Source organism: Notothenia rossii, assembly GCF_949606895.1.
Source record: "Notothenia rossii genome assembly, chromosome: 6".
NCBI lineage: Eukaryota > Metazoa > Chordata > Actinopteri > Perciformes > Nototheniidae > Notothenia > Notothenia rossii.
The window spans coordinates 77,083,154-77,097,531 of NC_136909.1; the positions used below are offsets into that span (position 1 = coordinate 77,083,154).

Genomic DNA, 14,378 nt, shown 5'->3' on the forward strand with positions numbered 1-14,378 from the left:
TTAATATTGTCTCATGATTCCAAAGATTTTCAAACCTAGAGAAGAACATCATTTGAATCAAGATGACAGCCCTTTTCATTGTGTCATCGGTAATGGCAACGTGTCCTTTGCGTATGTGTTGTGACTGTCTGCCAGAAGCTGTCATTTTAATTATATATTTTAGTCATCAGACGTCTGGAGGATATTTATATACAGTAGGATATCGTTTAGTTTGATCAATGTGTGCCATATCATTTGATCCAGTGAATCTACATCCATACATATTATTACTAAAGTGGACGAAAAAAAGAAAATGGTGTATTGGGTTGTATTTCTACTTCTAGGAATATTTCTGTGGAAAAATAACTTTCTTGTAAAAAAACTGCATAATGTTCATACAAAGAAGTATAGAATCCTAGAAAAAAGGGGGGTCTTTTTGGTCCAGTGTAGGAATGATATCTTGTTGAGTAAGAGTCAGTGGGTCATTTGACATGGGATGCTTTGAAACACATTTTCAATAAAATCTCCCGAACCCAAAAGTATATCAGATGTGTAACAATATCCCAACGATTTGTGACATCCAGAACATGAATTCAAACAATTTCTTTTTTAAAAACCTTTAATTTTCACATCACAGCAAACCATGCTGACATAAACATTGCATTGAAAGTTGCCAAGCTATTGCACTGTTATAAAAAAAAAAAAATTGTTGGTCAGCAATCACACTTCAATCTGTTATTCACAGTTCTTTTGGTATTATAGAATATGAAAATGACCAATTATTTTTGTAAGCTGATGCTAAATGAAATCCCTCTTTTTGAGTGTGTGGAAATGGTACTACCATCTTTAAAATCATACAGTATGTTTTATTTGTATAAAAAGGAGGCAATCCAGATCAAATGTGGTACAGTCAAAAACAAATCCTACACATAGGAGCTTTACACGCAAGCCATAACTGCTTAGGCAATAAGACAATTAAATAATATCCTTCTAATTTACAACTTTTTCACAAAAATGTACAATTCCAAACCTTCGATGCAAATGCTAGAGAAAAGATGAGTTGTTTTTTTTTAAAGGCGCAGCAGGTGAATCAGCTTTCAGACTGTCATTCAGAGTAGGACGGTGTTGCCTGAGCATGTGTTAAAAAAGCTGTGTATAAATCATCTCTTCTGTCACTGAGTGGGGTTTAAAGAAGACTTCAGGTCTGGAGTGTCCTTCGTTCTGTGGTTTCTGTCTTCATCATGCATGCGCTCCCGTGTCTCCACTTCCTGTTTGTGTTTTCAGCTGCTGCAGGAGCTCGATGTGGAGCTCGATGCGGCTCAGCAGAGGAGCGTTTTTCTCCGCTCGCAGCAGCTTGGAGTACACGTTCTTAAAGGTTTTCAGCAGCTCCTCATCCTTATTGCTGTAATAACAAATATGATTAGTGGTGAGCATTGAGAAAAGTCAAATATACAGTATAAGCAATGAGTACAGTTTTTTCCACCAGGCTGTCAGGAGGCTGAACTCTCTCCCCTTCCCCCCCCTCCCCCCTGGACTTCAACACCCCACACACAGACACTCAAATCCAGCACTTTGTTTACGCTGCTATGGACAGTCTTGCACTAATGCACATTCTCAAAGATACTGAAGTGACTGTTAGTTTGTATAAATTGATTGTTGTGCTTTTATTTAGGTCTTAATGTGTGCAGACCACCTGAGGACTCCACAGACCACTGATGCCTTCAAGAAAGGCTTAAAAACCTTTCTTTTAAAAAAAGCTTTTGATTAAACTTTTGTTTATTTTTATTATGCCTCATGTAGCACCTTGGGATTGCTGTGAGCAATGAAAGGTGCTTTATAAATCGAATTTATTATTATTATTATTATATGTATAAATATGTCTATACATATTTGCCTACATATATTTGTTGTTTTATTCGGGATTGTGGGAAACGGTATTTCGATCTCTCTGTCTGTACACATGAACTGAAAGATTGACAATAAAGTTGACTTTGACTTTTAACTTTAAACATGCCATATCTCTGATGTTAGACCACGGGATCATTCGTGGTTGTCTAAATAGCTGTCATGTGGCTGATTTGTAAAAAGGTCTGAATTCATATGTGCATTGTGTCTCGCTCACCTTGGTTTCCGTTTCAGGGTCGTCATCAGTTTGATCACCTGCAGCAGCAGGAAGGAGAAGCTCGGCTCAAACACGCCGATCAGCTTCATCACTTCCTGGAGGTTCAGTCCCGAGGGGGAGCCCCCGGCCGCGTCAGGAGAATGCGATGACTCAGCAGGTTCACTCAACTACAGCACAAGAAGTCAAATATGATTTAGTATGCAGTGTGTGATCGGGAAAGGGAAAGAAGCACCAGCATGAGAGAGCATTTCAAACTGCTGCTCTGAACGGTACCTCTATCTGCTCCTCCAGCAGCTCCTTATGGATCATCAGGAAGGCAGAGCGAGTTTCTGTCATGATCTCTAAAGCTCCAGTCAGGCTCTTCAGCTTCGCCGTGCTGCTGCTCTGACCTGCAGAAACACAAAATGAAACGTAACTCAAGAGAATGCAAGACAAGTTTATTTAAATTGCACATTTCAACAAAAGGCAATTCAAAGACATTAAGAGCATTAAGAAATAGAGAAGCAGAAACATATTTTAAAAACACATTTAAAAGCAAAACATGAATAACACAGGAACATGAATAAAAGTTACAGTGCAGTGTGAGACATGAATATATCAATTAAAAGCAGCGGCAAAAAGAAAAGTCTTCAGCCTGGATTTGTTCCAGATATTTGGAGCATAATAACTGAACGCTGCTTCTCCATGTTTAGTTCTGACTCTGGGGACAGAAAGCTGACCAGTCCCAGAGGACCTGAGAGATCTGGATGCTTCATCATTTAGCAGGAGGTCAGAAATGTATTTTGGACCTAAACCATTCAAAGCTTTATAAACCAGCAGAAGTATTTTTGAAATCAATTCTTTGACACACAGGAAGCCAGTGTAAAGACTTCAGAACTGGAGCGATGTGATCCACTTTCTTAGTGTTAGTGAGGACTCGAGCAGCTTTCTAATAGGTTTGTTAGCGAGACGTGTGAATGCAGATGGAAACCCGGCACTTGAGAGCAGTCGCTGCGGCTCACCTGCCATGGTGAACTCGGCGAAGGCCACCCTCTCCAGCAGCGTGCGCAGCAACTCGCAGGGAGCGTCTGTCAAGCTGAGGAACAAACACACCGCCTTGCTGTAGTGCAGCTCTGCCAGGCTGCGGTGCTGCTTCCTCAAGTGCTCATCCCCCACCTGTCACACAGCGAGACAGAGACACACAGAATACCTTCAGTGAGTGTTATTCTGCTGTAAGCGTGGCACAGACATCCCATCACCAGAGACCGTGTTTAGTCATAGTATAGTCCTTTTTCTTAACAGGAAATTGTACTTTTTGGGTACTAGGGTGCAGAGCGGCTGAAGGCCCTGGACCCCATGGTGGTTAAACAGAAAGGTGGATGGAAGCAGAAGATCTGAGAGTACGGGGGGGGGGGGGGTGTCGATGTGCAGGAGGTTGGAGAGGTATGGAGGAGTGAGGTTGTGGATAGCCTTAGGGGTGAGGGGTATTTGACAGGCAGCCAGTGAAGTTGTGGTCAATGGAAGGGGTTCTGGTGATGATGCAGTAATCCTTGTATGCCCTAACATGGTTTCTGACCTGGTTGCGGAAGCAGCTGTGGTACATGGAGGCCAGCCGGTGGTGGATGGTTGCAGCTCTGTACTGGTAGAGCGGTTGCCGTGCCGACTCCGTCTGCAGGTCGCAGTACTTCAGGGACTTCATCATCGCATCCGTCACCTCACGCTCAATCTGACAAAAACACAAGGTTGGGTGATTAGAAGTTTGATCACACGTCTTGGGGTCACTGGTGCAAAAACAACTGATGTTTTTATCTTGGCATTCGTAAAAAGTGCACTATTTGTTTTCTGCCCCCCCCCCTGGACTTTAACACCCCACACACAGACACTCAAATCCAGCACCAGACACTTTTTTGTACGCTGCTATGGACAGTCTTACACTAATGTACATTCTCAAAGATATTGAAGTGACTGTTATTTTGTAGAAATGGATTGTTGTGTTTTTATCTTAATGTGTGTGTGTGTATATATATATATATATATATATATATATATATATATATATATATATATAGGTATATACTTAAGCAATAGCTCACGACAGGCCGTGGTATATGCTCATCCACTCCTCCATAGTAAGACCCCCCAGGAGGTCGAAGTTAATCTTAAATGTTTCCATCTTATGCTTTGTAAGTTTGTTTCGTAACGGAAGAAATGTAAATCTATTTATAAAACTGACAAGACAAATCAAGCAATCTGATTGGTCGATAGTGTTTTTGCGGACCTCTTTGATCACAGATTTGAAAACATCGTTCCTTGCTTTAAAAGTAGCACAATTCATTATGTCAAACCTTCAAAAGTATCTAGATATCCCTGCCCTAATGCCAAAGGAACTGCACACTGAATATGTTTTGCCGTTTGATGTCTATGTCTGGACATAAAAAGGAGGGTTTCTGCCCCGTTACTTCTCCGCTGCTTTCTGGTTCCAGTATGAAAAGCAAACTTCAGGCAGTTTGCTTTTCAACCCAACGGTATACTGTTTTTCTCAGACGCGGAGGGATACTGACTTGTTGTGAAAAGTAACTTACAATTCTACCCGTGGTATACGCTCAGTATATCACGGTTAAGAACCAATCAGATTGCTTGATTTTATAAATATTTTTATATATATTTTTGTATTCGGGATTGTGGGAAACGGCATTTCGATCTCTCTGTCTGTACACACAAACTGAAAGATTGACAATAAAGTTGACTTTGAGGATATAAAGGTTGTCAAAGCACATGGAAATATGCCGGATAATAACAAATGTGTGTTTGATTCAGAATATTTGCAGCCCACCTGCTCCTGGGCCTTCCTGGACAGCGGGGCGTAGTCCTGCAGGAGAGTAGCCAGAGTGAAGTAGGTGGTGGAGAGCTCCCAGTTCACACTGTCCCACACCGCAGAGTGGTTCTCTCTGCTCGCCAGAGACTTCCTGGCCCGCAGGTAGTAGTGTATAGCCTGGGGGAAATAGATTTAGAAAGTATGCATTAACAGCATGATCGGGAAGGATTACGATGATGAAAAGATAGATATTGTTACAAAAAGATCAAATCGTTTTCCATCACTTCACACAAAGGTTTTGATGTGGCACCTTGTTATAGTAGAGCGCCTCTTCGGGGGAGAACTCCCCCCGGCTCTGATCAGCTGACAGGGTGCAGTGGGCCTGAGCGCAGATCCTCATCAGCCGGCCCGTGTTACACAGCAGCAGAGCAGAGTTAGTGCTGTCCTCGATGGCTTCAAAGTCCTTCATGCCTTTCTCAAAGTAGGAAAAGCTCTTCTTCCACATCTCCTGCTCTGCTCCGGACACAGACGTATTCACTGGGGGGGGGGTGAGGGGGAAGGCCGGTTAAATACAGCAGCGTGGGAAATGGAGCAATGAGCTGTTTTGCACTACATACTTTGGCATGTACAAGAAGCTTATTTGTTTCTATTATCTTTCGAGTTCAAAGGATCTGAACTTCATCATTACTCGTGCAAAATGGAGAATGTTAAATATCTCAAATGAATAACTATCATTGTACAGTGTAGCGGTGGTCTAATGGATAAGTGAGGTGGGCTTAAGGTCGGGGGGTACACCACTAGTGTACCCTTGAGTAAGGCACTTAGGTACTCCAAGGAGAATGTCCCTGTAATTGGTCATTGTAAGTCGGTTTGGATAAAAGCGTCAGCTAAATGAAAAGTAATGAACAGTTTTCTGTCTGCTCAGAATATAACTTCCATCTTGTGACTATTAATCCAGCCCACCTTCTTTCTCCGTCTGCATGGCTGCAGCCTGGTTCATGAAGTACACTCCCATCTCGTTGCGGATGTTCCCGAGCCTTTTGAGCACCTGAGCCAGCTGATCTGAGTCCTGATCTTTCAAAGCCTCAGAGAAGAGCAGCTCATACGCCGCTTCATAGCACTTACTGCTCACAAACAGCTGGTACTCCGGGTCCGTAGCCAGGTCTGTGGCCATGTTGAAGGCTGGTGGGTAGAGAGGGAAGTCAGTGCCAAGTGAAATGAGCAACAATGGAACAGAACAACTTCAAAGACAAAGGACAGGACATTATGGGTTAAAACAAGCACTGACATTTAGATCAGGCCTTTAAGCTTTTTCAAAAAAAGCCACAGTGTGCTTTGAGCACTGACCCTGGCAGCTGCTCTCCCTCTGCAGGCTGTGCAGGATCTCCTGGTCCTCCTTGGTCTGGTAGCTGTACTCCTCCAGGTAAGCTGCTCTGTTGTTCCCATTCTGGGCCAACATCAGATGGATGTCCCCACACAGAGACAGGCACTGGCTGTGGAACTGCAGCACCTGTGGGTGCAGTGTACCGCTCACTGAACAGTACGCGTCTATAGGAGAGATGGAGAGAAGTTGGAAAGTGACCTTAATGTTAAAGGTGGGGTAGGTCATTTTGGAGGAACCAGCTCGAGTGTGCTAGAATTTGAAAATACACAGCCAAAAAAAAAAAAAAAATCTGCCACTTCCTTACAGAGCCCCTCCTCCAACACACACGAACGCGCACATGACCAATGAGGGCACGAGATAAGTTTGTGCACAGATGGAAGGCTGACAGGCAGGTAGGCCATCCAGTTATTTTAGCCGGGCCGGCTCAGATGATTGGTCGTGCTTTTTACAGCGCTACGGCTTCCACAGATGACATTTTTTTATGGATTTTTTGTCAAAGCACTTCAGATATTCATTGCTATCGGGATGTTAAGAGCATTCCATGGAATATAACAAAAAAAGTATCTCGAGCCGGTTTCTCAAACTTACCTACCCCACCTTTAAGAGATGACACAGCTAAAACTAATAGCTTTTATTATAATACATTTGCTTTCTAAGCGCTTTTTCAGGTGCTCAAAGACACTTTACAGTGGTGATAAAACGGAAATAAAACAAAATCTAAAAAAGTTAAATTTAAATATTAAAACAGCAACACAACATTATTCACACATTAGAAGCCAGTCTGAAGAGGTGTGTTTTGGTCAGTGTTTTCAAGGTGGGGGGGGGTCAGTGCGGTCTCTGATGTGTTGTGGGAGTGAGTTTCCGAGGGTGGAGGCAGCGATGGAGAAGGCTCTGCCCCCCCCCCCCCCCATGTTCGGTTTATTGCCCCACTTCCTGTTAAATAACCTCACCGTAACACTGCAGGGAGAGCTTGATGTAGCGCAGAGCTCGCCCGTACTTCTGCAGCTTGGTGGCAGCATCCGACAGGACGTAGTACGCCTTGGAGGCTTTGAGGAAGAGCTGCAGCTTCATGCGGTGCTGCCAGGAGCCGGGGATCATCCCGGAGCGCGTCGGGAGCTTCTGGTCCGCCTGCCACGCCATCGCTGGGGACAGGAGGGAGACACATAGAGGGGGGGGGGGGGGGAGGGAGAATGTCCTGGTAATGCTTGCATGTTGCCTTTTTTCTAATGCGGTGTTATATCTTTGAAATAAGGGCTGTAGACTGACCTCTCTCAAGAAGAAGAGAGAGGCCTTGCTCGGCAGCACAGGCTCCGATTGCATTCCTGTCCTCGTATTTAAGAGGAATGGGCGTGTTGGGGTCTGCAGCGGGAAGATCGCTCTCCTTCTTGATGGTGACATCCACCGCCTTCAGCCCCTGAGTATTCCAATAGAGCGATTATTAACACAGTGGATGACATATCTCCTGGGACACTTTATTAGCTTTGTATGTCTTTCAAAAAACAAATATGCAGAGACTCGCCTTTAGCACGCAGCTCAGGACATGTCTGCATTTCTCCTCCTTGTCTAGAGAAACAGGGAAAACACTGCTTGGCTGCAGGGGGGGAAAAGAAAGAAAGGTTATTCTCAGTATTCCACACTGTCCCCTCAGGTCTTCAGAGAGTGACTGACCCTGATCTGGTGAGTGGATTTGTATTTCTCGGGGACGGACAGCTCCACCACGGAGCGGATCACAGCCACAGCCTTGCTGTCGTCCTGCGGGCTGCAGCAGGAGCGGTAGGACACGTTCTCGTCACTGTCCTCCGTCAGCTCCTCCTCTTCTTCTCTGTCTTCGTCGCTGTAGCTGTCCTCTGAGCCGCCGGCCCGAATCGACTCCTCTCCATCTTCCTCCGGAGGCTCGTCCAGCTGGAAGAGCTCCGACAGCATGTAGTGAGCCGAGGCGATGATCTGGGGTCGGGGGGGGGGGGGTCAGGAGGGGAGTCAGGTTCAATCAAATCTACACTAAGGCACGTTTTACTTTCCCGCTGTTGAAATATAGATTCATAATACTGAACTTATTTAATCAGGACAACTCATTAAACTAAAACAGTCTCCATGTGACTTTTCTACCCATCTATCACTTAATCATGGCATCTAATCATTTGAATGCAGCGCCAGGGTTTGATTGCAGTCCTTGTGTTCTTTCCTAATTTGATTTTGTCGATTGTAACTTTGATATGAAGGTGGATCTTACCTGTGGGTGCCTCTCCTCATCCAGCAGTTTGACGCAGTTCAGGAGCAGAGTTCTGATTGTGCCGTAGTGCTTTCTGTTTTGACTCGCCTTCAGCATCATGTTACTGGCAACTCTACAAAACAAACCAGAGAATAGACAAGAACTCATTACAGTTAAGATAATTTTATTTGATTAAAACATAACTCACTTATAAACAATCATTTCTATAAACAGCCAATTCAACCAAATACTGTTAACTTGCAAATATCACATTTGAGGTAAAATAACAAATTCATTTTCCATGACATGTCATAAGCTAATTTTGAATAGGAAGACATTGTTCCAAATCCAGCCATGCAATCTTATCCTGAGACTCACCGGTATAAAAGCACAGCCACAGGAAGAGTGAAGGGATTCTGACATTTCTCTTCTTCCGCCTCCTCACACAGAGTAGTAAGATCATAAAGCTTCACAATGTCACTCCCACTGGCTGCGGATTCAAGAAGTGACATTAATAAACCTCGAGTTAGAAAAGTGCGGAGTACAAGTACAGAGTTAATCCAAAATCGACCTGTTCCTACCTTTGAACAGCCAGTAGGTGTGACCCTCTTTGGTGCAGTTGGACTTCAGGAAGGAGAGGATGTTTTGGGCGATGTCTTTCACCACCCTCGTGGAGAAGGTCGAGTTCTCCAGATGAGGGATGTCCTCGGTTTTTATCATCTCGTATTTCTGCGTTAACATTTTTTATTTCAATTTGTTTAGATTAGATTCACCTTTATTGCAAAGGCACAGAATACAACAGAATGCAGTTTGCATCAAATCAGAAATTACAAAGACTAGATACAGAGCAGATGAAGTTTCATTATTGATGACATTTTTCAATTAAGAGCTCAAATTAAAAGGGATTTAAAAAAGAATTGGACTGCTATGATCAAACAAATATGTAAACCTCATCATAATCAAATACTGGAGCGTTATTTACCTGTACAATGCCGTTGACGTGAAAGCACATGACGAGCTCGGGGACATTACACATCAGATTGTCGAGCCAGTAGTCGATACCCGTCAGGATGTTGATCGGTTTGTTGTTGTCCCTGAGAAACAGTGAGAACGTTTTAGACGTTAGTGTAAGGGAAACTTCTGTAGCAATGGAGAGTCAGGACTCAGAGAGACACGAGGAGAGTTGGAGCTTTGATGTCAAACAATGAATGTTTATTTACAAGTATCGGCCGGAGAAATTCACATCACAAGTCACACAGCCAGAGATTCTGACTGCCCTGGTGGGTTGCCATGTCAAATCTGACCAGCCTCTCTCTCTAGACCTTTTAACTAGTTTACAGAGAGTTAATCCACATATTGGGGGATGGTGCGTAAACACCTGGGAACACGGGAGATATCGCAAACATTTCCCAAATTGGGATCAATAAAGTACCTCTTATCTTATCTAACCCCAACAGAAGGCAACAGACATGCAATATAATTAGAAGGATTACATAATCAGGTCTTCTCTAAATTAGTTCACATTTTAAATCCTAATGGGAGCAAACCAACCTGAGTCTCAGACTGACGGCGGGATAGCGACCCCCTCCGAAAATAGGCATGTTGGACCCAACCAACATGTGGATATCCTCAAACGTCCACATGATGTTTCGCACAAAGTCGTTTCTCAAACCCTGTCGAACAAGGGAAGAGGTGAATGCTGAAATTAGACATGAGGTACCAATACCGTAGAAGTAAATACAATAAAGAACGTTGTTTTACCTGACTGTTCTCCCCTTCGTTGAAGAGCATGGCGAGGTGCTGCTCTTTGGGTGCCGACGTCACCTGGTCCAGAGCAAACATGCTGTCCATAGAAAAACTTTCCTGCACCTTTGGAAAGAAAGCCAGTTAACGCAGTGCAAACCAAAACTCCTTACAAAACACATGCCTCGTGGTCTACCAGGAGCCAATCGAATCTTAAAACACTTCTTATACATTTAATCTCATTAAGTAGTGAAGGTTTTGAAAGGCACACACGATTGATTCTCCAAGAAATACACATGATTTCTAAAGTGACTTGGCCTCGTTGTTTACTAAAAGGTAGATGTCAAACAGCGACTGTACTTTACCTGCTTGGGAGCATCTGACTCTTCAGTGTCAGACGCGGTGCTGGTGAAGGCGGTGGGCCAGGAGGAACTGAACTCCTCCGCCTCGCTCTCCTTCTCCTCTCCGTCAGGGTTGACTGGGACAGGCTCTGCAGCCCCATCACCATTTATACTGGAGGGACACAGCAGATGTTATCAGATAGGGACTGAGAAAGATGAATGAAGAAGACATGCAACCTGACTCCCGTGATATATTCTCCTTTTTTCGCTTATAATTCAAGTAACGCCAAGAACCCACCTGTAGTAGAGGAACTTTGACAGGATAGCTTTCTGATACCAGTGCTCCTTACTCTTCTTCTTCCTCTGCCACTTCTGATCTATTAGCCGCTGGTAAAACTCTTTCAGCCACGTCCAATCCCCAGTCTACATACAACACAAATATAGGAGAGAGAATACAATCAATTATACCACAAAAGATAAAGTCATAACTAGAGATGTCCCGATCCGATCACGTGATCAGGGATCGGAGCCGATCAGGTGATTTTCAAAAGATCGGAATCGGGAGGAAAAAATCGGGGATCGGGATCTTTTTTTTTTTTTTTTTTTTTTAAATACTTTTTTTTAAATTTTGTATTCAATGTTACAAAACAAAAATGACCATGTTCAAGTCTTAAAGTCATCCTGAGGCCTTAGTTTTGGTTTCAAATTACGGAACATCATGTATGTGTTGCTTCTTTGGGGCTTGTTTTCATAGACCTGGTTGCTTATTTCTCTCAAATCTGGCAACAGAGTGGGCAGGGCGCAGTGTCTAATTGTAGCAGTAAGCTAACGAGTACTGAAAGCTTTATTTTGTTTTGATCCAATGCTGCACAACTGAACTGATCCAATGCTGCTGTGAAAAAAAGAAGCTATATCCATGTTGGATAGAATATCCAATTTAAATAAACAAATAACCTTAAGGGACAACTTGAATGCTTTTTTTCTTTTTTTTCTCTTGATGCATTGCATAAAGATCGGATCGGGAAAAATCGGTATCGGCAAATTGTCAAAATCAAATGATCGGAATCGGATCGGGAGCAAAAAAAGGTGATCGGGACATCCCTAGTCATAAGTATTGTCCCCTTGTTGTGCAATACCAATTATGTGCAATATATATATGCCGTTAATAATTGTGCAATATATATACCTGACTGCTCCATCTCAGAACTGTTACAGGATGTGTATTTTGTAAATCATGTAATTTTCTTTATCTTTTAAAAAAAAACTATTTTTGTATGCATGCTTCTTGGGTAATATTAGACTTTCTTTGGCTCTTTTCTTGCTGTAACAAATACAGAATGTCCCTTTGTAGGATGAATAAAGTTATTCTGATTCTGATAACTATTTAAAAAGTTGTAAACCAGTCCCTGCTGTACCTGAGAAGATTTCATGAAGAGCTCTTGAATGTCCAGGTCGTCCAAAAGCAAGGTCCTCCCCACGCGGTGAACGGCCATGCTGACATGGGACTTGCTGTAGGGAATTTTCAAAAGCTTCTTGATGTTCTGAAAATTAAAGAGAACCATGTTGGCACAAGGTGTGAGCGCATGCCATGGTTCAGAATTTCATCTACCAGCTTTGCGACAGCTCTACAAACCTCTGAGTCTGAAACCACGTCGACATCGTCCCCAATGCAATCGATGAATTCATAAGCCATCCCAAAACTACAAAAGAAGGAAATAAATATGATCATTACAGAGTTTTTGTGAATGTGGATAAGGGTTGTTAACGATTTACCCCATTGTACACTGGACCTAAAATGGATGAACAGTGGTTTTTAATCTGTCTTCATGAGAGCATTCAGACCAACAACAGAGGCCATCTGCCCGGCTGGTTTACACAGTTATCCAAGACAATAAAAATGTACTTGTATCTCTATCTCTACCTAGAATAACATATTCACAAACGGTCCTCGCAAAAACTGTCCTTTATTTTTATTTATGAAACACAACATTTGATGACATTTAAAGCATAGATAAATGTCACTGAACCCTGGCGATACACACAAGAGTTTTTAACATTACAATATGCTTTAAATCCACAATTTGCAGGTACTGTATGTCTGTGAGAAAGAAGAGGTTTTTTTTGGTCATAGAAATCATTAAAGATGGCATCAATACTGTGAACGATGAATTCACAGTTGTATGTTTTGACCAACCACTATGGGCCAGGCTTACTTGTTAAAACCATTCTTTGGACAGTGTCCTTCCTAAATAAAGCAAAGAATCCACAGAGGCCAGCACAGTTTCTATTAGAACATTCAACAATGGTAGTAAAATATTTCAGATGATATTATACCTGGAAAAAGGCTTGCTCTTGCTGCTGGAGCCCAGGATGGTGGTGCCCGCGCTGCCCAGCTGGGGGTTTTCTCTGAGCCAGTTGGCAGGGGGCAGCTTCAGGTCCGTCTGCTCCTGCAGCAGGGCATAGCTGGTGGGGGGGGGGGCGGCGCAGTACTTCACCACCGCTCGGCTCTTTATCTCACTGCTGCCTGCACACACTGCGGAGTCCTGCAGGAACACAAAGTAAAACATAATATCCAGAGGTGGGAGAAGTACTCAGATCTAGAAGTACACGAGTGTAGGAATACTCTGTTACAAGTAAAAGTCCTGCATTCAAAATGTTTCTTTTAAAAGTACAAATGTATTGGCATCAATATATACTTGAAGTACAAAAAGTAAAAGTAGTCATTATGCAGATTGACCCATTTCAGAATAATATATATCATATGTTTTGATTATAATTATTGACGCATTTAATTGTTATCAAGCTGGTAAAGGTGCAGCTAGTTTTAATGACTTTGTATACTGCAGGATAGCGTGTGAATGTTACTCAAGGTGTAACTAAAGTCTTATTTATGTGTTGATTATATTTCACATTATGAAACCAAATCTACAAAGTTCCTAAATGTATTAAATAGATGCAGTGGAGTAAAACTACACGATGTACCTCTTAATTGTAATGCAGTAGAAGTACAAAGTAGCAAAACATTGAAATACTCAAGTAAAGTACAAGTCCCTCACATTTGTATTTAATCTACTTAGTTACTTTACACCGCTGATCATATATGTAGTGAGTTACTCGGGCTGGATTTCCGAATTTGATCTTTATTTATACATCTTTCTAGTCGATGGTTACTCACAGGTCTGCTGCTCTCTCCTGTGCAGACAGGGCCACTGATCTCTTCCTTTGCATTGTCCAGTGGGATCTCTCTGTCCCCAGCTGGTGCACTCATACTGGACACACAGTTCACCCCAGCACACACTGACAATCTGCTTTAACAATCAGAAAACCTATCCATGGGTGGACAACTCATGATAAATCTACGCAGTATTACCAGCCAGATCAAATGTCTCAATAAAGTTGTATCTAGTTTGCTAGCTTGAAAGGTTAGCTGCTGGAAATATCAGCGCTGACTCTTGAATTTGTACAGAATAAAAGCTAAATTACACTCACATGGGACGCTGTTGTTTCTTTGTTATATCTAATGTGTTCAACCCTGTCTAAACTAGAGAAATAAATCTGCAGCTTCTCCTATTTCAGCCGGACAGTCTGTCTGTTGTTGTCAGAGCACACGTTAATGTGAGCAGCAACAACTTCCGGTTTGACCAAGAGACAAACTACAAAACACGTCTTATTTCTTATATCGACCATCAAAATGATTTCGTTTTTTAAGTAGAATATTTTCTGAGGTTGAAAAGTAGATTATATCCTTATTTTAAGGAAAATACTCAAGTAAATGCGACATGTTTTTAAAAAATTGAACCGGAAGT

At 42.6% G+C, this 14,378-nt stretch overlaps 1 protein-coding gene across 3 annotated transcripts; it reads right to left on the bottom strand.

Annotated features, from left to right (window-relative positions):
* Positions 1–580: 580 nt before the first annotated feature.
* Positions 581–14,180, bottom strand: edrf1 (erythroid differentiation regulatory factor 1). 3 transcript variants are annotated; one of them, XM_079690646.1, is made up of 26 exons: positions 14,062–14,180; positions 13,748–13,877; positions 12,907–13,115; positions 12,206–12,272; positions 11,988–12,113; positions 10,871–10,995; positions 10,597–10,744; positions 10,250–10,357; positions 10,040–10,161; positions 9,471–9,582; positions 9,070–9,217; positions 8,867–8,978; positions 8,510–8,621; positions 7,948–8,223; positions 7,799–7,870; positions 7,546–7,693; positions 7,230–7,421; positions 6,243–6,443; positions 5,859–6,077; positions 5,206–5,432; positions 4,914–5,072; positions 3,657–3,806; positions 3,103–3,256; positions 2,375–2,490; positions 2,102–2,268; positions 581–1,381 (listed from the first exon to the last, which is right to left on the bottom strand). In XM_079690646.1, the coding sequence occupies exons 2-26, from the start codon at positions 13,838–13,840 to the stop codon at positions 1,219–1,221; spliced, it is 3,726 nt and encodes a 1,241-aa protein (XP_079546772.1). In that variant the 5' UTR covers positions 13,841–13,877; positions 14,062–14,180; the 3' UTR covers positions 581–1,218. The 3 variants fall into 3 exon arrangements, with proteins under 3 accessions (XP_079546772.1, XP_079546771.1, XP_079546773.1); XM_079690645.1 differs by having other exon boundaries at positions 13,748–13,898; positions 14,062–14,175; XM_079690647.1 differs by having other exon boundaries at positions 13,748–13,869; positions 14,062–14,164.
* Positions 14,181–14,378: the final 198 nt, after the last annotated feature.

Bases quoted from the DNA above. Each gene is read 5' to 3' on its own strand.
- edrf1 (XM_079690646.1), bottom strand. From the start codon at position 13,840: ATGAGTGCACCAGCTGGGGACAGAGAGATCCCACTGGACAATGCAAAG. The intron at 12,273-12,906 runs GTATAATATCAT...CTTCTTTTGTAG, and splicing joins AAGAGCAAGCCTTTTTCCAG to TTTTGGGATGGCTTATGAAT. The intron at 3,807-4,913 runs GTGGGCTGCAAA...TGTTTTTGTCAG, and splicing joins CCAGGAAGGCCCAGGAGCAG to ATTGAGCGTGAGGTGACGGA.